The sequence below is a fragment of the Lynx canadensis genome, chromosome C1 (genome assembly GCF_007474595.2).
Source record: "Lynx canadensis isolate LIC74 chromosome C1, mLynCan4.pri.v2, whole genome shotgun sequence".
NCBI lineage: Eukaryota > Metazoa > Chordata > Mammalia > Carnivora > Felidae > Lynx > Lynx canadensis.
Genome location: NC_044310.1, coordinates 182,667,606 through 182,689,768, shown reverse-complemented (window position 1 = coordinate 182,689,768; position 22,163 = coordinate 182,667,606). Strand labels below are relative to the sequence as shown.

The window sequence follows — 22,163 nt, the reverse complement described above, 5'->3', positions numbered from 1 at the left end:
AGCCAACCTAAAAAAATGACATAAGGTTACACTGACTTTATCAATAATGATACTCTTTGAGGACAAAACACAAGTGGAGAAAAATGTCCTTGCTCTGGATGAAGAAGATAAACATATTCTTGGCCAGTAACGGTCAATGTCATGACAACACTCAAGAATGGTGTATTTACAACCCAATAAGGTTGATCATCTCTCCTGCACAGTAATTGGGATCTTTTGTCCTATGAGGAATTCAGGACAAAGGAACTGTTCTGTGGGGTTCTTGCTTAGACTATTTCAAGATTGACTCTCTGGTACCTTAAAATAACTTTATCTTCTTATGAAGAGTCTAAAGGGATAAATTCTGTAGGAGTTAGATAACTTGGGGAGGCTTTTCCCAGCCTGCCAATCAGTGAACCCTCACCTCTTGAAGTCAGACACACAGAAATAGATGCATTCCAACAGGTGCCCCCTGAATGCCAATTACCAACCTTACCCACATAACTACACTTCTACAGATGGTACCAACCCTCAAGGCCTCTGAAAGTCTTGCGATTCTTGAACTTCGTGTTTCCCCCAAATGTTATATAAGATCAGCGCTCTGCTCCGATCAGGGAGGACTCTGCCTGACCAACAGAGCTCTCCCTCAATTATTATGGCTTAGTTTAGGCTATAAATTCAGCTTTGTCTTTTTTATATCAGAAGAAGAATGGTAGGCTCTTCAACCTCTGAGAGTCTTACTAATGATATTCCCTCCAATTCACAATGCTCACTCAATTTAGGTCCTGATAGCATCATCAGTAGCTACCATTACTTGAACATGAATAAAGCCAGGTGCTATGGTAGCTGTTTATGTTCATTAAGTCTGGATTACCTACTCTACCGCTCCCTATCTAAAATAAAAAAAAAATATATATATATATATATATATATATATATATATATATATATAAAGCTGAATTTATTGCTTACAATAGTAAGGAAGAGCTACATGGGCCAGGCATAGTCCTGGAGCAGAGCAGTCTGCTGTATACAATAATTTGATTTGTAAACATCTGAGGAAGTTATAAATACAATCTCTGAGATATCTAATATAAGAATAGAGCTGTAGGGGCGCCTGGATGGCTCAGTTGGTAGAACACATGACTCTTGATCTCGGGTTTGTGAGTTCAAACCCACACTGGGTATAGAGCTTACTTAAAACAATTAAAAAAAATAAAGAAGAGAGATCTAATCCTACTAAAGATGTGCTGGTAATTACCCAGCATAAAAGGGTATTTTTTTTTTTTTTTTATGTGGAAAAGTTTTTACCATTTCCCAGGTGATCCCATTTTCAAGGATTATCTACTGGGTGTTAGACTAGGGGATTTTATCGAAACAAAATATCCTATCATTTAGTGGCTGTACATCTAGTACCTCACTAAATGCTTTTTGATAAAATGTACTTAGAAAAATAGACAAGTATCATACAACAGTAACTTCTATTATACAACAAATTCATATAAATTTATTGGGTGGAAAATGGGGAAAGAGACAAAAAAGATGGGGTGGTTCTGTACTGATATCAGCAAGTTCCTGAAAGAATAAAGTCCAAAAATCTTCAGCCCACATCAAAGACTTGATGTTCTGATGACTGTGGAAAAGGCCAGCCCTGATTGCTGGGCTCTGGAAATCATGGTGGTGTAGCTATCGATGAAGAAGGGCCTCTGTCAAGGGCATCAATCTCTCTCTAGTTCAGAATGACATTTCTTGGGCGTAAGTCTAAGACGCTGTTTATTCTCCCAACGATGTAGAGCAGACTGGCTGGATGCCACGTCGTGCTTGTTACCTTGGTCCTGCTGGAAAGAAAACAGACCCGACTCTGCAAAACTAACTGCATAGCTGAGGCCGTTTTGTCTTTACGAATATAATTTATTCATCAAGGTGAGTGGTTCTAATCTAGACAGGTTGGGAAATGTAGAACTTTTAAGAAAGAAATTTAATTCATTTGTTTTCTTTGCAGTTTAAAGAAATCTACAGATTAGTGGGGAGAGTTGCTGGATGAAGAGAGAACTTCTGTAATTAGAAATTTGAAGAGGGGCACCTGGGTGGCTCAGTCGGTTAAGTATCCGACTTGATTTCGGCTCAGGTCATGATCTCACGGTTTGTGAGTATGAGCCCTGAAGTGGGCTCCATGCTGAAGAAAAAGAAATCTGAGAAGGAACAAATCCAAAATTGCTTACGACAGCCATGTCCAAATACCCTACCTCTTCCATCCACCCGTCTTCTCGGGGAAGCCTCTGCAACCGGTTTCTCGTCAGCTCAAGCTGCAGGCCATCAAACCTGCACTTAAACCAGCGATGAGCTTCTTCCAGGTTAGCTGTTATCTGGACATACAAGCGTTATCATTAAACATTACAACAAAGAAACAGTTTTTTGTGTATTGGTTCAAGGGACTTTTTACCTAGATGTTAAAAGACCCAAATCCTGAATGCAAGGTCCTTGTAACCTATTTGCATAATATCCATTCTACAGATGAGAGAGATTTCTGAATGCAGAGCTGAGGGATGCCTGCAAGCCTGTTGCTTTTTCATGCATTTGTTCCTATTTCTTGGGTGTGACCTAAGGTAAGAGAACCCTGGGGAAAAATCAGAATGACGGGATAAGATAGCGCTGCAAGTGAACGTGGTAGGGCAAACCATGGTTGGGACTTGTGAGTTCTGTTCTCCAAGACTAAATACTTCTCCAAAGTCCCTACACTAGATTTTTCTGTTGTGCTTTATGAAAGTAAACTGAATTAGTAAAAGACGGAACCAGCTTAGCGTAAGTTGCATCCTCTTTATTTCCTTTATCATCAAAATATTTTAGACTTCAGCTCCTAAGCACAAACTTCCAAATCACCTTTGTTAGATTGACTTAAATGGTCCCTCTAGTCGTCTGCCTTTGAAGATGATCTGGACTCCGTATTCATTTAATTGACAAATATCTACTGTGTGCCTGGCACTTTTATGTGTGTTTGGGATACTATGGTATTTTAAGGTAGGGCCAACAGGCTTTTCTGTGGTATAATGGTTGCTTCAAAACAGCTCCAGAACATATCCTCTAGAATAAAAAGCAAAATGACTGTTTTCTTCCCTTTGATTATTTGTTTCATGGACAGCATTTTCGTTTTTTGATTCTCAAGTCTTGAGAGGTATTTCTGTCTTGCCTGGGAGAAGGCAAGATCTAGGAGAGCAGGGACTTCGTCGGGCTTGTTTCACCCTGTGTCTCCATCACCTAGGACAGCGCCCAACATATGACAGGTCCACAGTAAATACGTGCGACCATGTATTTGTCCTAGCCCAGCCAGTTCACAGTGTGGGCACAAAATAGTGAGGTAAAAAAATAGAGCTCCCCTGATATTTAACTTTTAGAAAGTTACAAAGTTCAAATATTTTCCAGGTCTGTTTGTATACCCTAATGCCGGTGATACTCACACCCTGCCCCCCACCAAAGGCAGTGTCCAGCACTCTTTACCAGGAGTGGAGGGAAAGATGCTTGAAATGGCCCTGTACATCCATCCTATCTCCTCTTGTTTGGTAAATGAGAAGGGAGGCACCGTTTACTGAAACTTACTCTGAGCCATCTAACAGAACAACGGAAAGGTAAGTCTCAATACCCTGACTTTTCTAGATGTGGTAACTGATGAGTTAAAGGAAGTAAATGTAAATTCCTTAAGGGCACTGTGTCACAGTGTGACAAACTCATGTGACAGTGTTCAAACTCATGTGTGTCTGAGTCCATATTCCCTTTAATATTCCACTGTGACAGTCATGTTGTCTTGTAATTTAGTGGCTGTAAAAGGCACACACATCATGACCAACTGACAAAAACATCACTGTGATACCTTAGAAGCTGTTTTCCTTATCTGGAAAATGAGGAATGGTTGTGGCAGACCATGATTTCAAAGACCCTTTCCAGCTCTAAAAAATGTATAATTTTAAATACCTTCAAATAGGCCAATTTAAGACTAGAGAAAGGAAAATCACAAAGTAAGAGGGCCTACTCAGGGGACCTGACGGGCTCAGTCTGAAGAGTATATGATTCTCAATCTCAGGGACATGAGTTTGAGCCCCACATTGCATGTAGAAATTACCTAAATTAAAAAAAAAAAACAAACTTAAAAAAATAAGGCCTACTTAACATTTTTTTATTGACTGAACAAAGAGCTTCCACTTTTATTAGTGATGTTGAGTAATAATGCATTAAAATCTACACACATGCTGGTCTTCCCTTCTTATATTAAGTGGTAAAGACTTGGACTTAATCAGTATTTTGGCATTCTGTTATCTTTTATCAGGACACAGAGTCTCAACCTAAAAATCATTCTTCATAATGGAGATTATACTTCGTAAGTCATAATGGTTCTTGCCTGTTACGCTCCCAACTATGTTAACGAGGCATTTTACTCTGACTTGAGTGTTTCAAAATTGTTGTGTGTGAGGAAACTTGTTAAGTCTTTATGTCCCTAGGTCTGGCTTACCTGTTCCGATTCCACACTGGCTTCTTTGAGTTTATGCTCTGTTGCCTCTTTGCATTTCTTTAGGTGTCTGATGGTTTCTTCCAATTCCTGAAAACGTGATACAAAGATTTTTACAAATTCCCACAGTCCCATATGGAACAAAGAGCTTCCATATTGTTATAAATGGGCAAATTATGAAAGCATGATGGAGTACACTTTCTAACTTCAGGTGCCACCAAAATATAAGATGAAAAGTGTCATTAGTATCCACAGATGTATATGATCATAGATTTTGATTTATGGATTCTCCTGAAGAAAAAGTGATTAACAGCTCTTTCCAGAACTGAAGGAATATTTTTTCATTGGAGACAATTTCTGCTAGAAAGCAAGGGCTTAATGATCTCTTGAAGTCCTTTTGCAGTGATAAAATGTTATGCTTTTCCAGAGGCTGGGAAGAGCTAAAAATCCTGCCATAGCAACAGGTGTATCTAAGCTTCAGGGAAGAAGCAAGGGGTGTAAAGTGCCTGAAAGACTATGAAATTCAGTTCAGAAGTCTTATTTAATAACAAGTATTTTGCATATGTGAGCTGTAGCTGTTAAGAATGAATATCTTATTAAGTTGAAAATTGAGAACATGGGCCACATTCAAAGCTATAGGTTTCTTCCTACTTGTAGACTTATGTTTCTTCTGCAGATCTGGAAAACGTAGATGCTCTGATGTTGGGTTTCGGTACGTGTCACTTGCTGATAATCTGAGATGAACCTGAGGGAACTTTTTACCTGGCACCGGTTCTCCAGTTCCTGCCTTACTTTCCGCTCTGCCTCCAGGCGCAGCTCTTGCTGTTTATTCCGTGCTGAGGTCTCGTACTGGCTCTTGGCCAACAGCTGCATCTCTTTCTGTAGGTTAGTCATTTCAGATACAAATTTCTGGATACTCAGTGACTGGGAGGGCACAAAGAGGGAAGCAGTTGGTGAACCTGTCCAAGTGTGAGATTTTAGGTGAATAGTAAACATAGAGTTTGTGGAAATCATCTACCTGTTCATAATTTTTTTTCTGATACTGATCCTTAATTAGCTCCATTTGCCTCAATTCTGTTTCTATTTGCTGAAAGTAAATGTGGAAATAACATAGAAAGATGATCAGTGGAGAATCCCATATGAGACCCACAGTTACCAGCCCCTGCTGGGCTCTCCTTCCCGTCTGGCCCACTGACCCTGAAAGAGCAAAATCCTGTACGATCACTGTGGGAGAGGCAGATGGGGGGCCAGAAGGTGACATGGCAGCTGAAGAGAAATCAAACATTTACACAGCAGTGTCTCTCTCTGCTGGAGAAAGACAGTCTGTCCATCCCCCTGCAATCTGCCCACTTCCCAGGTGTAGCTGTAATTCCCGGAGCACACATGCTGCTGTTAGTACTCTGGAACTATCTTCGCCAGACCCCACAGCCTGCATGGATCCTCATCAGATAACAGGGAGTAAGGGAGACTTAGCATTTTTCATACAACCTTCATCCTCTCTACATTCTGAGTATTATTCGCCTTAGTCGACAAGTGGAGCTTAATTTGGGCCTTTTGATTCTTTATTTTCTCCTTGCTAGTGTTCAGGATCTTCTCCAGCTCTGTGAGTTTCTGCCGCAGCTCTCGGTTGGTCCGGGTTACTTCCACTGATCTGAAGTTGGCTTCGTCAAGGGCTTTCTTCAGCTGTGGAACACAAAGGGAAAATTCAATCATTTTTACCTTTCATTAAGAGAAGCTTATAAGTAGGTCTGTCCCCATACTTAGTTCCTTCTCTTTGGAACTTTCTTTTAACAAGAAGGGAAAGTGAGGCAATAATAATGACGTTTGATTAAGAAGACCTGTGGAGCAACACTCTAAGTGGTTTTCATCTTTTGTTTTCATAACTATTAACACTAAAGAACACAACGTATATAATGTTCGTCATTCTCTTTTCAAGAGCACGACCTTGGAGTCCAACCCCAGTTCAAATCCCAGCTTTAGCACTTACTTACTAGCCAAGTAATTTTGGATAACCGACTTCCCTAAGCCTCAGGTTCATCATTGGCAAAGTATGCACATAAACTATTTCATAGGGTTCCTAGTTAAATAAGACAAAGTAGAGAAAGAAAGCAGAGCCTGGCATATGGTAATTTCTCAGTGATCATTAAACTTTTCTTTCCTGTCACTTGTGACCTCATGTCTGGACAACTGAAAATTATATGGTAATTTCTATAAATACTTGCCAGTTACTACCACTGCATATATTTTTAGAATACTGCTTTTAGTTTTTAAAGATTTTAATAAAATTGTCTAGTGGAAAAACAGCATAGTGCTTACTGTTAAAAACCAGACAACAATTTCAAATGGAGTCCCTTATGCTCAGTCCCAAACTGAGACTGAATTACGGTTTTGGCTTTCCCAGAAATGAACTCTTAAACAAGTCCATCAGGAATTACCTGATCAGCAGTAGTTTGGTAATCTGCCTGATCCTGTCATCCCCTAAAAGGAAAGAAACTGCAATAACCAACTCAAGTTTTTGTCTAGTAGAACTTGTTCTTGCTCCCTTTTGCTATAAAAAGGCTTTCATTTTGTACACCTCCTTGGAGCTCTTGATCTGCTAGACTGGATGATGCCCAATTCGAACAAACGTGCGTTCTAATAAACTCTTAAAAGATAAACTGAGGCATATTAAAACTTTTCTGATTCCAGAACTGTTAAACTGAAGGACAGCACTGGTCCCCAGGAGCAGTGAGCTGCCTGGTGTAAGTGCCCACTGAGCTCCCCGCTCCATCACTGCCTCTGGAGGCCACAGGTTGCATCTCTCTTGGATCCTGGCTCTGCAGCTTTCGAGTTAGCAGCTTTCAGACTTTAAGCCTTCCATTTTCTGGACTGGGTCGCTCCAGTGTGAGGTCTCAGGTGAATAAAACTTTTAAGGCTGAACAGATATTTTTGAATTACAATGGCTATAGTGGAGAACTTTTAACCTAAATATGCTTATCCATGTACGAGGTGCTCTAGAGAAGGTGCTCTAGAAAAGCAAAGCCAAGCACTCATAAAGGGAAAAGAAAAATTATTTTCCTTTCTCTGTGGTTTCTGGGGACTAGAATGAGATATGCTGGAACACGAGCCTCCAGATGGGATCTGCGACAACTAGCAGAAGCTAACAAAGAGTGAGAATTCTCAGCAAAGTCAGCTTTCTCAGATGTCTGTGATGTCTGGCTGAGAGAAGAAAGTAAAAAAATTCACACTGTCCTTTCCTTTCCAAATTCAGATAGGCAAAAAACAGCTGTAAGAGTTAATCTTTGAATTGTATCTTGTGAATCTGCTTTTGGGTGCCCACTGGTTGTTGATCCTTTCTCACCCAGGGACAGCTACTGCCTTCTTGTTTATCTTGCTTTATGTCCTGAGAACCTGGCGAGGCAACCATCGGGTCAGAGGCTGGATAGAAACAGGGGTGCCATCCCATTCATGGCTAGGGACCTACTGACCCCCAACACAATTCTCTTTCTTTTGGTTACTTTCGGAGTGGCTCTGATCTTGGGAGGGTAGTATCTTTTGTGCTCTTTGGGGATCTCTCTTATATTCAAGGGTTTAATACTGCTAGGAATATTTACTGTTTGTCCTGGCTGAAACTTGGCAAGATATCTGAAAGAATTTAAAGGAGTTCTATGGTCGGAAGATGGCCATATTCAGAGCCTGACAGACTTTTAAAAATTCCTTTCTCCCCTCTGCAATGATGGCAGTATTACTGGTCAACAGCAGTTCACCTCCTGCTTGTTGATCCTTTGGGTCTGAGTGAAGATGAGGGGAAAAAAAAAGTCTTCTCCCCTGAGCTAAGATGAAACTATGTACCCAGAGAGAAAGAGAAACATTCTAAAGCCTCTGTGGAAGGATTTACTAGACATTCCAGACACACAGCTCTGAATCTAGAACCTAAGAATCTTTTGACTTCCACCTTAGTTGAAGATCTTCTCCCTGGTGTAAAGAAGCAAATAAAGATAATGTAGTTGGGTGAGTGGGTCAGCCCACGAATTAAAGGTTGCAACCCAATTCTTTGAGAAATTAAAAACTGTACTTGTCTTATAAATCAAGTGTACAAGAACAGAAATTCAGCTCTAAAAACAATTCAAAGCCCTCTTGTTCTTTTTACTGATCCCCAAACCTCTCTATTCATCTAATGTTTGCAGATAGTGTAAAAGATCAGGACTTAGAATACAAGTTCCACCAAGGGGACTTTTGTTCCCTTTTTCTGTGCCTTTTGAGATAAAAGTGTTCTACTTGGTCTTCTCCATGAACGAAGACCATTCGTACGAGTGGGGGGTAGGGAGAAAAGATATTTGGAAAACTAGGCCCATGAAAATCTTAAGTCACCTTTAAAAATATTAGTTAAAAGCTTTAGCCATCTGAACAAATAACCTTAATTTTATTCCATTTGCCAAGAACACAATTTGGATCTAACTGTTCTTTTATCAACTAGTGAGTTTTGCAGTATTGTACCTGTCTCAAGACTAAAATTATAAAATGAAACCTGTAAGACCTGTTTGTATGTCTTTTATACATATTAGAGACTTTTTTCCTACCTTTGAATGGTATTGCCAAAATGACTTTGTAAAGAGCTCTATTTAATCGGTTTAAAGACAAGTATTTATACGTATTCAGTGTTCTCTAAGAAATAGAAAATCTAACCCATATGATTTTCAAGTTCACATGATCTAGGATAATCATCAACAAATCAAACAATGAACTTAAGCTACCTTTTTCCTTTAATTTTTTTTTTTTTTTTTTTTTTTTTTTTTGTGAGAGAGAGTGCATGAGCAGGGGAGGGGCAGAGAGAGAAGGGGATAAAGGATCTGAAGCAGACTCTGTGCTGACAGCAGACAGCACAATGCGGGGCTTGAACTCACCAACTGTGAGATTAAGACCTAAACTGAAGTTGGATGCTTAATCGACTAAACCACCCAGGTGCCCCTGAAGCTACCTTTTATTTAAAAAAAAATTTTTTTTTCAACGTTTATTTATTTTTGGGACAGAGAGAGACAGAGCATGAACAGGGGAGGGGCAGAGAGAGAGGGAGACACAGAATCGGAAACAGGCTCCAGGCTCTGAGCCATCAGCCCAGAGCCTGACGCGGGGCTCGAACTCACGGACCGCGAGATCGTGACCTGGCTGAAGTCGGACGCTTAACCGACTGCGCCACCCAGGCGCCCCTTTTTTTTTTTTTTTTTAATTTTTTTTTTCAACGTTTATTTATTTTTGGGACAGAGAGAGACAGAGCATGAACAGGGGAGGGGCAGAGAGAGAGGGAGACACAGAATCAGAAACAGGCTCCAGGCTCTGAGCCACTGAAGCTACCTTTTAATTAAAACATCCATGTCTTAAGAATTATCAACATTAGCTGTAATACTTCCATTTTACCCAGGTTTACTAAAAGTCAAAGAAGCTTATCTATGTCTGTCAGAATTTGTCGGCAAGAAAGATAATTTAAGATCATGGTTAGATGATTTCATGTCTCATAAAATTTTCATGAGTAATCTAAATGTAATTGTTAAATGGAGGATAAGTTTCCAAAATCTTTTTGAAAACTTTTAAATCACACTAAAATAAATGAAATGATGGGTACTCACTGAATATCTAGATCAATTCCAAGTAAGATAAAATACCAAAACATAACTAAACACAGGTTTATCCACTTTTGGCTTCCTTTCACAGAGGAACTAAAGGTATTTGGGTCTGTTAGTAAAGCTGTTTTGTGCTACATTAGAAGTTTACTATGAGGAAGAATAGACTTCTAGAAATTAATGGGTTTACAGACTGGCCAACCCACAGAATGTTAGTGTAACACACTCCACAACTGCTTACTTCCTAGGTTTTACTAGATATGAGGATTGTAAGGGTTAAGAATTCTAATCAATATATGTAATTACAATTACTTTGAAATAACAAGGGTGAAAGGAAACAACTGTGTATGAAAAGTAGTAAGTAAATGATGGACTGTTCTAGAATGAGAAAGAGGAAAAGACACAAAACAAAATCTGAATGGATAAAAGAAAAAATTGAAGATTTGTGGAAAAGGAATCTTAAGAAAGGAATTTTCTGTGTGATCAAGGTGGCTAAGTTAGAATTGGTTTATTCAAGTTTCTAAGGAATGATTTTGGTGCAAAATTAGAATTTGGTTTTTTTCTTCATTATAAGGACAAAGTTTCCTTGGACTATTGGTCTGTTCTTGATAAGATTTTATGAAAGTGTTTTTTTAACCTTTTGGGTAATCTACCTGAAAGATAAAGATTTTGCAACTGAGCACAATAATTTACCGTGCTTCACATGGTCTTTTATTAAGTCTGTGATTACTTAAGAAAACCTAGTCTTGTCAATGTTAAGAGCTAAGTTTTGTTCCCAACCATGTAACCTTCTGTATTTGCCTTTAAAATTTTCCATTATCAGTTTAACTAATACTTTGTAATAATTTGTGATCTTATTTAGTCACATGTTCAAATGTTTTGACAACTTCCCCAAATCAAATTCTAAACGGGGTCTTTCTGATCTCAAAGCAACTTGCAGATTTCCCAGATAGTCCTTGGAAAATCTCAAAGGATTTGTGTCTCACCTTGTAAGAGAGAAATGTTAAACTAATCAGGCTTATTTGGTATGCTAAATTACATGGGAAGCATTGTCAAGTGATGATAAACCTTACATAATATTCGTACAATGTGTGTTATTAATATGTGTTCTAGAAAACATAGGAAATTCCTAAAAATCTGATATGTCCTTTTGAGTCATAATTTCAGTTTTTATCTTCAAATGTTGTATATCATGGATATAACCAAATTTCCTTGTCAATCCTATTATAATGAACTCTCATCAGATCTTTAAACATGAGCATATTAAGGTTTTTTTTTTATCATTTATAGACAGCTATTGTTATACTCTGATACTTTTGCAAAAGGGAGATTTCTGGGAAGGAGCCTACTAGGTACTCTTGACCACTGACATCCCTGCCGTAGTAGGTATCAGTAGATACCGTACAAGGTATCAAACCTTGGGTGCATATTTCACAACTGAAGAAGGCCCCAGCTGACATGTGGTCCTATGTAAAGACATTGCAGAGGCCTCAAAATCAAACTGACAAGTAGCCGACATTGAGGTAGACTGCTTCCTCCCAAGACGTCAGATCAAAAATTATTTGTTTCTTTCTATTCTTGCTGCTCTGACAATCATTATCCTAATTCTTATATCCTGAAGGTCTTTATGATTGTTTTGCCCATGTTTTGCCTTGCTCTGGCCTGCAAAGATGATGCCATTGCAAAGGGGGTAATGTAACCTCCAAACAACTGGTGGATTTGCCATGATGCTGGTAATTCTATAGCTCTGCCCATCACACATTTCTCCCTGACTTCCAATGCTTGTTTCTCTGTACCAAACCGCTCCCTCTCCATTGTATCATACTCCCTACTCCTAGGGGTCAATTTCTCTGCCTCTGGCTAAAAACTCCAAACCAGGGGAATCTTGTATCCAAGCTCTGTATAAAGAAACGGACATAGGCAAGGGCACAGTCTGTGGTCTACAGACTCATAAATTTTACTGGCTTTCATGGCTGTCGCCTTTCTAATCCTGAGCCATGGACTGAAATCAGGACTTACAGGAGGCGCTCATGATCCAAAATTCACTTCCTTTGGCAGATCCCTACTGTCTTGGCTAGGAGTAAGTACAAATGGGAATACCATCAGAAACCTCTCCTTAACTCTTGAAGGTACTGCGGAATCTACTGATAAAGTAACAGCTGCCCAACAAAAACCACTAGACTGTCTGAAGTTGTTCTGGATAACAGGACAGCCCTATCTTTTAGTTGAACACAGAGGTGTTTGTTCTGTGTACAACACCACATGCTGTACTTAGACGGACACTTCTGGGCAGGCTGAGACTCGGCTATGTAAGATCACTGAACAAGCTAAGCTAGTTAGTTGGCTTGAGAAAGGGACTCCTTCAACAGAATCCTTCACTTATTTGACTTTTTGATTGATTTGGGTCTTGGGGACCAAGGCTCCAAAGGACACTCTAGATGTTGGGAATTATCATGCTTATAATAAACTTAGTAGTCTCCCTAAGCGTGCTGTATTCTCTCAAAACCTTGAAACACATGTTCACAGTTGCTAACCACCAAGCAAATGATCTAAGACTAGAACGTCAGAACAGAAATGAAGAGAATGACTGACTTAAAAAATGTGAATCTAAAATGTCATGGCCTGTGAATGCCACGAAGAATATCAACAAAAAGCATGACCTATGAATACCACACAGAAATTCAGCAAAAAAACTTCAAGAACTCCCGAGTAGTAGCTGGGAGTAGATAATGCCTTAAACTTTAATGACCTCTCTCAGGCTGAGAGTCTGATCAAAAGGGGGAATTGTCGGGGTGCCTGAGTCGGTTAAGTGTCTCTTTGTTTTGGGTCAGGTCATGATCTCACGGTTCGTAAGATTGAGCTTCACATCGGGCTCTACGCTGACAGTACAGAGCCTGCTTGCGATTCTCTCCCTTTCTCTCAAAATAAATAAATAAACTTTAAAAAGGGGAGGGAAAATTGTTAAAAACAAAAACAAAAACAAAAAAAACAGGCCCAAAATGGAGTCAGCTCTCTATCACCAAACTGAGACTTAATGCTTCAGCGATTCCAGAAATGGACTCTTAAACCAGTCCATCAGGAATTGTTTGATCAGTACCAGTTAGGTCATCTGCCTGTATAAGACCTGCCATCCCCTAGAGGAAAGTACTTTGCAGTAACCAACCTGCTTTTATACCTAATGTAAGTTGTTCCTGTTCCCTTCCACGAATGAAAGCCTTTCATTTTGTACAGCTCCTTGAAGCTCCTTTTTATCTGCTAGATTGGACACTACCTGATTCGAATTGAGTTTTGCTCAAACTTTTAAAATGTTTAATATGCCTCAGTTTATCTTTTAACATTACTTAAATCATTTTACAGAGCTCCCTTCCTCCTCCAGTGCCCTTAAATAAGTGCTGCTTGATTTTTAGGAAAAGGTGGCAGCAGAGAAGGGAGAAGATAAGAACACAGTATTCTGAATGGGTGATAGTGTTTAACGTGCAAAGTTGTTTGTATCTTTTCTTTCTACACTAACTCATTGTTTCTGATACTAACTTCATGACACAGTGCTGGTCTTTTATTACTACTCAACTAACTTCTTGTTAGCTATTCTGCCATTATTTTAATCATAGCTTTGTCAAAACTGGGTAAGCCCTAACAACTATCACTTACTTTGTATTTAATATGTTTGGGCACAGTGACAATGACTTTACATATATTTTCCAACGTAAAAACAAAAAGTAGTTATGATGATTTCCATTTTATGACTGAGGAAATAGACTCAGGAATTATTGCAGACAGTAAATGTACACATTGTTAGTAAGAGGCAGAACTGGGACTCTTAAGTGGTATGCCTTGAGCCTACCCCTGATATCACACACTCACTCTGCCCTTGGTCTCCTCACAAGGTCACAATCTCCAGTGATCCTTGTTAAAAGGATCTACATTTTACAGGTATTCTGACAACTATCTCTGATTAAAGGTGCCTTTAATTTCAGGGCACATTTTTGTTTCCCACAGAATTTTGTTTCTAACCTTTAAAAAACTTTTTAAAAAAAATACTCATTTTTTGAGAGAGAGATGGAGACAGAATGTGAGCAGGGGAGGGGCAGAAAGAGGAGACACAGAATCTGAAGCAGGCTCCAGGCTCTGAGCTCTCAGCACAGAGCCTGACGCGGGGTTTGAACCCACAAACTGTGAGATTATGACCTGAGCTAAAGTTGGACGCTTAACCAACTGAGCCACCCAGGCGCCCCTCTTTCTAACTTTTTAATATTTACATAGTGTTTTGTAATTTGCAATTCTTCCCTCCCCTTTGTTGATACGACATTTAGTGTCTGTTTAATGATTTTTCTATTAAAATTGCCTTTCGATTTGTTTTCTATTTTCACCTGAGCCATGTTGCTTGGCCCTAGTCTTCTAAAGCCCAAAGTAACTGTTCTAGTTTCGAGTCTTCATATCTCCTGTTTCTCCTTCATTCTTGCCTATTCTCCACTACCACCAGACTAACCTTCCTAAAATTGTGCTTACAGTGCACTATCCCTTTCTCAGAAACTCACAGGGCTCCACTTTGACTGGAAAGTTCACCTCTACCATTCTGACAGTCAAGGTCAGCTGGTACCATCTCAGCTAACCACTCTTTCTCAGACACTTCCCAAAGTCTGCTCTGATCAAGAGAGAAATCCTATTCATTTGGTCACACATCCTGTTCATTTCTCTAAGCTTTGGTCATCCCCTTTTACTGGGTGTCCCAGCCCTGCTGGTTCTGTCTCAATTGTGTATTTTCATTTCTCTTCTTCTATCACCCAACTTTCCCTTGCTTTGAATTCCTTCAAGATTGTACCTAGCCTCTAGTTACTCAACAGAAGTCCTCAGCTGTTTACCCTATTTGTCTCCTTTTGTAAAGAGGAGATCATAATGAAATAAAGGTCATGTAGCACGCACCAGAGCATGGACCATACATGCCTCTCAGGAGAAGGTAGATGAGTGATGGGTGCTGGTGAAGCGAACTGAGGGGACAGATGATTGGATGTCTCCCAATGGCCACTTCCTTCCTCTAGCCCTCAGTTATCACTGTCCAATGCAAAAGCTGTCATTGAGACATTCCTTCGCTGGGCAGAGAACTGTCTATCAGAAACTTCCTGTGTTTCGATTTACAAAGAGCACAGAGATGGTTTGATCACTTTGGGCTTATTGGTCAAAGAGGAATGAAAAGGGCCAAAGAACAGTTGCAGCCATTCTTGGAAATCCTGCGACTGGTTCTCCTCTTAAAAGATTCACATCTAGAAACCTTTTTGTCACTCAACTGCATACCTCAGTCATTTCCCGTTGCGCTGCCTTCTTTGCCGTTTCTCTCTCAGTTTGAAACTGCTTTCTTAGGGCTTCTATGCGTTCAGCATGCATTTCTGCTTCCACTTTGGATTCCTCAGTCATCCGTTCTCTGTTTAAAAAAAAGATAAGTCACTCTTAGAAATCATCTTAGCAGGTAAGGAAGGCCTGGACGATCATGGGCAGCTGTCCAGAAGGTATGATTTACACATGAGAAGCACATCAGGCACCAGGTGAAACTCACTGGTCTGGAGCCCATTAACACAAAGGGAAGAAAAGCATTTACGTGTAGCATTAAAAGCCAAAAAGTCTTTCAACATCAAGAGAACCAACCAAGAGTGAAACACACACTCTTGTTTTAACCAGCAACCAGTCTTGAGCCAGCAACATTTCACTAGATAAAATTTGCACAGCTCATGGACAGGAAAAAATGCCTTCTCTGCTTTAGCTTATACCTTCCTCATATCCGTATGTTCATGACCTGAAAGGCATAAAGGTCTATGTGCACACTGCATTTCCCTTGGGTAAAAGTTTTCATGGAACGTTATTTATATCTAAATCCTATTTACCAAGGTGCAGTTTACAAAAAACTCTGGTGGCCTGACTTGAACTTGATGCGTTTGACCTAATCTTAGGCCCAAAAGGAAAACAATGGTTAAAGATCTGCCTGGGTGGAGTCATCCCACTCCTCCATGGGTTCTTCCCACCCAGGCTGAGGCTATTCCTTTTCCAAATCATGCTTCTAAAGGACACATTAGCTTTTGATAGAAAAGGCTTGGCAGAAACGTACAACATTCTTTAAATGTTGGCTTTACCTTCATGTGGAGCAGCAGCTTGACACCAGATGAAGGGAGAGCTGAAAAGGAGATTCGCATGAGCATTCCCCAGCCTGCTGGCGGCTGCTGCTGCTCAGGATGCCTGGTTCCTAACACAGTTCTGCTGGAGTACTAGTTCCACGCAGAAGATGAGCATTTTAAAAAAAAATTTTTTTTAATGTTTTTATTTATTTTTAAGACAGAGAGACAGAGCATGAGTGGGGAGGGGCAGAGAGAGAGGGAGACACAGAATCTGAAGCAGGCTCCAGGCTCTGAGCTGTCAGCACAGAGCCCAACTCACGAACTTTCAGATCATAACCTGAGCTGAAGTTGGACGCCCAACCAGCTGAGCCACCCAGGTGCCCCTAACCAGTTTAGGTAGGTGAGCCGGACGTAACTCTCCCAGAGGCTCTTCCCTAATTTCACTGTGACTCTACTGCCCTTACTTGAAGGTTTCCAAATTTTGTCGCTCAAGTTCTTTGTTTTCCAATTTCTCCTGCACATGATCAAGCTTTGTTTGTAGATGATTATTTGTCTGGAGAGCTTGCTCCAGGCTCATAGCCAGTTTCCTGTTGTCTTCTCTAGCTACATCTAGAGCTTTCTGTAGAGGCTCCATCTGAAAGAGAGAAGACGCTCTTTAATTCTACTGTCACAGATAGATTCAAGAAGTCGGTAACACTATATACTCACTCCTTACACTTTTTCATCAAATGCCATTGAGACAATAACTGGATGGAACCAGAACTAAAGATTCCAGATGCCTGGGATATAGATGTGAGAATTTACTGCAGACACTGCTTAGGAGACTCTTACAAAGCAATGGGAAAAGCAAGCTCTGCTGATTACTATGAGCTTTGAAAAATGGAACCAACTTATTTATTTTAAAAATTTTAAAGTAAATTCCCCTTTCCAATCTTATAACTTCTGGTGTCACTACCTAAAGAGAGAAGAACTGGAAATTGTTCCTTGTATGTCCTTCCAGAAAAAGCTTATTTATACGAAATATCAAAGACTTTTTAATATATGTGCATATATACTTATAAATTCATGTGTGCATATATCCATGAGCACACACGTAAGTGTGTCTCCTTATTAATAGTGGGGTCACTCCAGCTACTTCTGACTTAAATTACAAATTATTCCCTAAGCCCTTTAACTTCTGCAATCATTTATGCATTAATAAGTAAAAAGAAGTAAACTATATCAGAGAGAGAATTAGGCATAATTGTGGTCCTGGTTTGCCAATAAATGACTCACTGTAAGGTTACAGGCCCACTTCCCATTTGTAAACATAACTCAGACTTGAATGAAAAAGAGATTTACCTGATTACTTACCCCATTTTCCTAAAAGAGCAATGTCCCAATAAAACCAAAAATATCAATATTCTCATCTATAATAATGGCCTTTACCTCACTGTTGTGCTGGGCATCCACAACAAGCATTCTCGCCTGCCACTGGTCCACTTCTGCCTCCAGCTTCTGCACCCTCTGTTGATTTAGAGCCCTGAAAATGGGAGACACAGAAAGAGTGACTACAGAAAAGAACCATCTAGGAAGGATACCACTGGGAGCTACAGGGCACTCTTCTTCCAAGAAGCTCAAATAGCATATGTCATAAACTACAGATGCTCAGAATACCTTAGAGTTGGCAGGTGACAATTAGTAGCCTCAGCTTCAGGTTAAGAAACTAAGACTCGAAGGATTAAAAAGTTGTCCCATCTACGCCTGGGTGGCTCAGTCAGTTGAACGTCTGACTTCCGCTCAGGTCATGATCTTGTGGTTTGTGATTTTGAGCTCCATGTCGGGCTCTGTGCTGACAGCTCAGAGCCTGGAGCCTGCTTGGGATTTTGTGTCTCCCTCTCTCTCTGCCCCACCCCCGCTCATGCTGTCTCTCTCTCTCTCTTAAAAATAAACATCAAAAAAATTTTTTTTTGTCCCATCTATGATTCAATTTGGATTGATACATTAGCTATCAATACTTGTCAATGACTAACTTATGAGCTGGTAATTTTATACTATATACATATATCACCAGTACAAAAATATATTGCTTCTAGATGGATGGGCCTGCTGTCGAGATTTTGCTTCTAAATACAATAGCTACCCAGAATCTTATTGTGAATGGTGAACAATTTGCAGTACCATCCCCTTGACTTTTTTATGTTCAGAGGCAATACACGTTTATAATATGCAAAAAACAAAGATAAGCACAATGGAGAATATAAAACTGGCACTTGTTCTCCCATAGCAGAGAGACAATAAGCACTAATACACCCATCACAATATATTTCAGAGGACCCGTTAAACTGAAACCATTTGCTCATTAACCTCAAGGGGAAACTTATGCAACTTGAAACTTTCAAAGGAGTTTACTTCTTTTTTTAAAAAATTTTTTTTAACGTTTATTTATTTTTGAGACAGAGAGCATGAACGGGGGAGGGTCAGAGAGAGGGAGACACAGAATCTGAAACAGGCTCCAGGCTCTGAGCTGTCAGCACAGAGCCCGACGCGGGGCTTGAACCCACGGACTGCGAGATCATGACCTGAGCCGAAGTCAGCTGCTCAACCGACTGAGCCACCCAGGCGCCCGGGAGTTTACTTCTAAAACATGGCTAGAAGTAGGTCTCAGAATGATTCATCTAAAAATATTAATCTTTAAATAGGATACTAATAAATAGATAATTCAAACTCAACTAGGCATGGAGCTTCAATTATCTAGATAATTACTAGTCTGCAGACCCAAGGACAGGTTTAAAGGGTAGCAGTAATATAGCACATGAATTTCTAGAATACATACTCCTTTACATCATTACAAAATATGGGAATTTTGAATTTTTGAAAGTCATGTTTATTTCTACTTCCAGATACTCCCTAATTTTCTAGATCTTTATTTTTTTTTATAATACCATGTTTTACTGAATAGGTCTACATTTCACCACTTCTGAAATGTCAAGCTAAAATAGAGGACTTTTAGAGAGCAACAGAGTAAAGGGGGTGAACTGTCAGATTCATACATTTAGTGAGTAGTAAAATAGGGAGAGGGAAATATGTAAAACTTTGGGTTGGAATTGGAGGAAAAACCTGTTCAGGACTGAAGGGAGGTCCTTGATTTCAAACAAAAACTTCCCCTTGAATAAAGACTATACAAATAAGAACTTGGGTTTACAAAGAACATCGAATAGCACAAAACCCCATTAGGCGGAAGAAATGGCCAGGACAGAGGGGTGTGGGCTGTGGGGGCAGGCAGTCTGCAGCAGGGATGGCTGGGCTACAGGCTGGGAACCCCGCTGGAGGCCGCAGCTCAGGTACAGGATCTACAGGGAAGAGCAGGTTGGGAAGACTAGAGGCAGAGGTTAGTGCATTCACCAAAATCCCTTGCTTTCCAGTCAAATTCCTAAGATGTTTCCCCAAACAAGGGCTAGATCTTTATTTTTTTATTTTTATTTTTTAAAAATTTTTTTTTTCAACGTTTATTTATTTTTGGGACAGAGAGAAACAGAGCATGAACGGGGGAGGGGCAGAGAGAGAGGGAGACACAGAATCGGAAACAGGCTCCAGGCTCCGAGCCATCAGCCCGGAGCCTGACGCGGGGCTCGAACTCACGGACCGCGAGATCGTGACCTGGCTGAAGTCGGACGCTTAACCGACTGCGCCACCCAGGCGCCCCTAGATCTTTATTTTAAAGTGACTTTGTTTCTCATGGTGCATGGGTGGCTCAGTTAAGCATCTGACTCTTGAATTTAGCTCAGGTCATGATCTCACAGTTCATGGGTTTGAGCCCCACGTCGGGCTCTGCACTGACAGCACAGAGCCTGCTTGGGATTCTCTCTCTCTCTCTCTCTCTCTCTCTGCACCCCCCCCCCCCCCCCCCCGCCGCCTCTACTCACATGCTTTTGCTGTCTCAAAATAAATAAACAAACATTAATAAATAAACTTAAAAAATGAAGTGACTTTGTTTCTTGACTGCATGCCACTCCTTACTATAATGGAGCAGACATGCTCCATTACATGCACAAAGACAAAAAAAAAAAAAAAAAAAAAAATCTCCAGTACCTTTCTTTCTTGAGGCCTGCAATCTCTGAATCCCTCCGCCCAAGCTCTATTTGTACTTTTTCCAGAGCACCTTGCATCTTACTGTGAGAAGCCAGCACATTTTCCAACATAATTGTAACTTTGCAGTTGTCTTCTTTAGCCTCTGCCAGTTGTCTCTGAAAGTTTCCCACCTAACAGAAAATGAAACAATACAAAGATATTTGATCCTTTCTCCTTATTCCACTGCTGCTGAGTCCCATTACTTCTAGGCAAGAATATGGAAACCAAGCATGGCAAAATGCTAAGAGGAATAATTGAAGCATATTTTATTTTATTGTTAAGATCTTAAGTTATTGTGACTTTGAGAAAAGAAAACTAGCCCCCGCCCCCCACCGCCACCCTGTGGAGAACTCTGCAGCACTTCCCAACTTTTGTCATGTCATAACATCTGTATTAACTGCAGACAATGGGATCAACAACTTCCTGGTTCTAGATGTGGTCCCAGGCTGGTCTGCTCTGGCCCTGATCAGTTATCATGGGACAGAAGAGAACATACCTGAAGCCCATCAGAATCAGGAACACGTTAGTTACACATAGTAGGAAGGTTACTGTTACCAAGGTCAGATGATTTTCAATAGAAAACATTAGGACTTTCAAGACTAGAAGTTAAAAAAACACTGGGGGGTGCCTCAGTAGCTCAGTTGGTTAAGCGTCTGACTTTGGCTCAGGTCATGATCTCATAGTTTCTTAGTGTGAGCCCCGCACTGGGCTCCCTGCTGTCAAGGCAGAGCACATTTCAGATACTCTCTCTCCCTTTCGCTCTGGCTCTCCCCAGCCTGTGCTGACTCTCTCTCTCTTTCATTCATTCATAAATAAAATAAATAAAATAAAATAAAATAAAATAAAATAAAATAAAATAAAATAAAATAAAATAAAAACCAAAACCAACAGCAGTTAGCAGCGCCTGGGTGGCTCAGTCAGTTGAATGTCTGAGTCTTGATTTCGGCTCAGGTAAGGAACCCACTGTTGCGGGATCCAGCCTTGCATCAGGCTCTACTGAGTGTGGAGCCTGCTTAAGATTCTCCTGCTCTCTTCCTCTGCCCCTCTCTCCTGCTTGTGCGCACATGCTCCCTCTCTCTCTAAAACAAAAACAGGAGCACCTGGGTGGTTCAGTTTGTTAGGCGTCCAACTGTGATTCACGTCATGGTCTCATAGTTCATGTGTCAGAGCCCCAAGTGGGGCTGTCTGCTGTCAGGGTGGAGTCTGCTTTGGATCCTGTCTCCCTTTCTCTGTGCCCCTCCCCTGCTCTCGTGTGCTCTCTCAAAAATAAACGTTTAAAAAAATAATAAAAAACAAAAACAAAAACAATTGGGAATTAAATCACGTATTTTTAAGGAAAATATTTTACAGCTCTTCTAAAGTTATCTTAAAAAAAAAAAAAGCTCCTCTGATCAATCCTCGTTCTTACCAAAGGTAACAAGAAATGAAGGAATACGACTTGACTTGCGCAAGATTTCTTAAGCATCTCATTTCAATAACAAACTTTCAAAAAGGATTGATGCCTTGCCTTCTTGCTCTCTCTGTCCTCCAAAGCCTCAAGGTCCCCTTTCAACTTCTGACTCTCTTTTAGGGCTGCATCACGACACTTCACTGCTCGGGAGAGCTCCTCTTCATTCTTTTCAAGAATGGATTTCACCTTAGTAGAAAACAAGGAATGATAAATAATTTGTCTAAAGCACTATAAATCAGCAATTAGAATAAGAAAAAGCAATTTGAACACCAAACTTAAAATGTTTAATTAAATATGCTCATCCACTATAATAAAAAAAACAACTTTATTAGCTACTTTTCCCTTTAAAGAAAACTACAAAGCAAAAAAAAAAAAAATCTGTGTGAATAAACATGAGCAAACCTAATATATGTCAATCTCCATGAAAA

General features: G+C 40.2%; 1 protein-coding gene, 1 long non-coding RNA gene and 1 other non-coding gene across 5 annotated transcripts in view; 2 read left to right on the top strand and 1 right to left on the bottom strand.

Moving 5' to 3' along the window:
• Positions 1-1,499: 1,499 nt before the first annotated feature.
• Positions 1,500-22,163, bottom strand: part of CCDC150 (coiled-coil domain containing 150) — a 102,900-nt gene continuing 82,236 nt past the window's right edge. The window contains exons 17-27 of one of the 2 annotated variants that reach the window (XM_030325317.1): positions 21,793-21,921; positions 20,247-20,416; positions 17,604-17,697; positions 16,640-16,809; positions 15,364-15,490; positions 5,966-6,160; positions 5,496-5,564; positions 5,240-5,401; positions 4,481-4,567; positions 2,226-2,345; positions 1,500-1,814 (exon numbers count right to left, since the gene is read on the bottom strand). In XM_030325317.1, the coding sequence (XP_030181177.1) occupies positions 1,698-1,814; positions 2,226-2,345; positions 4,481-4,567; positions 5,240-5,401; positions 5,496-5,564; positions 5,966-6,160; positions 15,364-15,490; positions 16,640-16,809; positions 17,604-17,697; positions 20,247-20,416; positions 21,793-21,921 (1,440 nt within the window). In that variant the 3' untranslated portion in view covers positions 1,500-1,697. The remainder of the gene's footprint in view (positions 1,815-2,225; positions 2,346-4,480; positions 4,568-5,239; positions 5,402-5,495; positions 5,565-5,965; positions 6,161-15,363; positions 15,491-16,639; positions 16,810-17,603; positions 17,698-20,246; positions 20,417-21,792; positions 21,922-22,163) is intronic. The other variant, XM_030325318.1, reaches the window with a different exon arrangement.
• On the top strand, positions 1,811-21,937 carry LOC115520719. Of its 2 annotated transcripts, XR_003970853.1 has the most exons (5): positions 1,811-1,902; positions 1,982-2,333; positions 2,494-2,585; positions 3,400-3,602; positions 21,856-21,937. It is a non-coding gene; the product is annotated as an uncharacterized LOC115520719 (long non-coding RNA). The 2 variants fall into 2 exon arrangements; XR_003970852.1 differs by lacking the exon at positions 21,856-21,937 and having other exon boundaries at positions 3,400-4,112.
• Positions 8,185-8,255, top strand: LOC115522639. Its single transcript, XR_003971524.1, has one exon. It is a non-coding gene; the product is annotated as a small nucleolar RNA SNORD56 (small nucleolar RNA).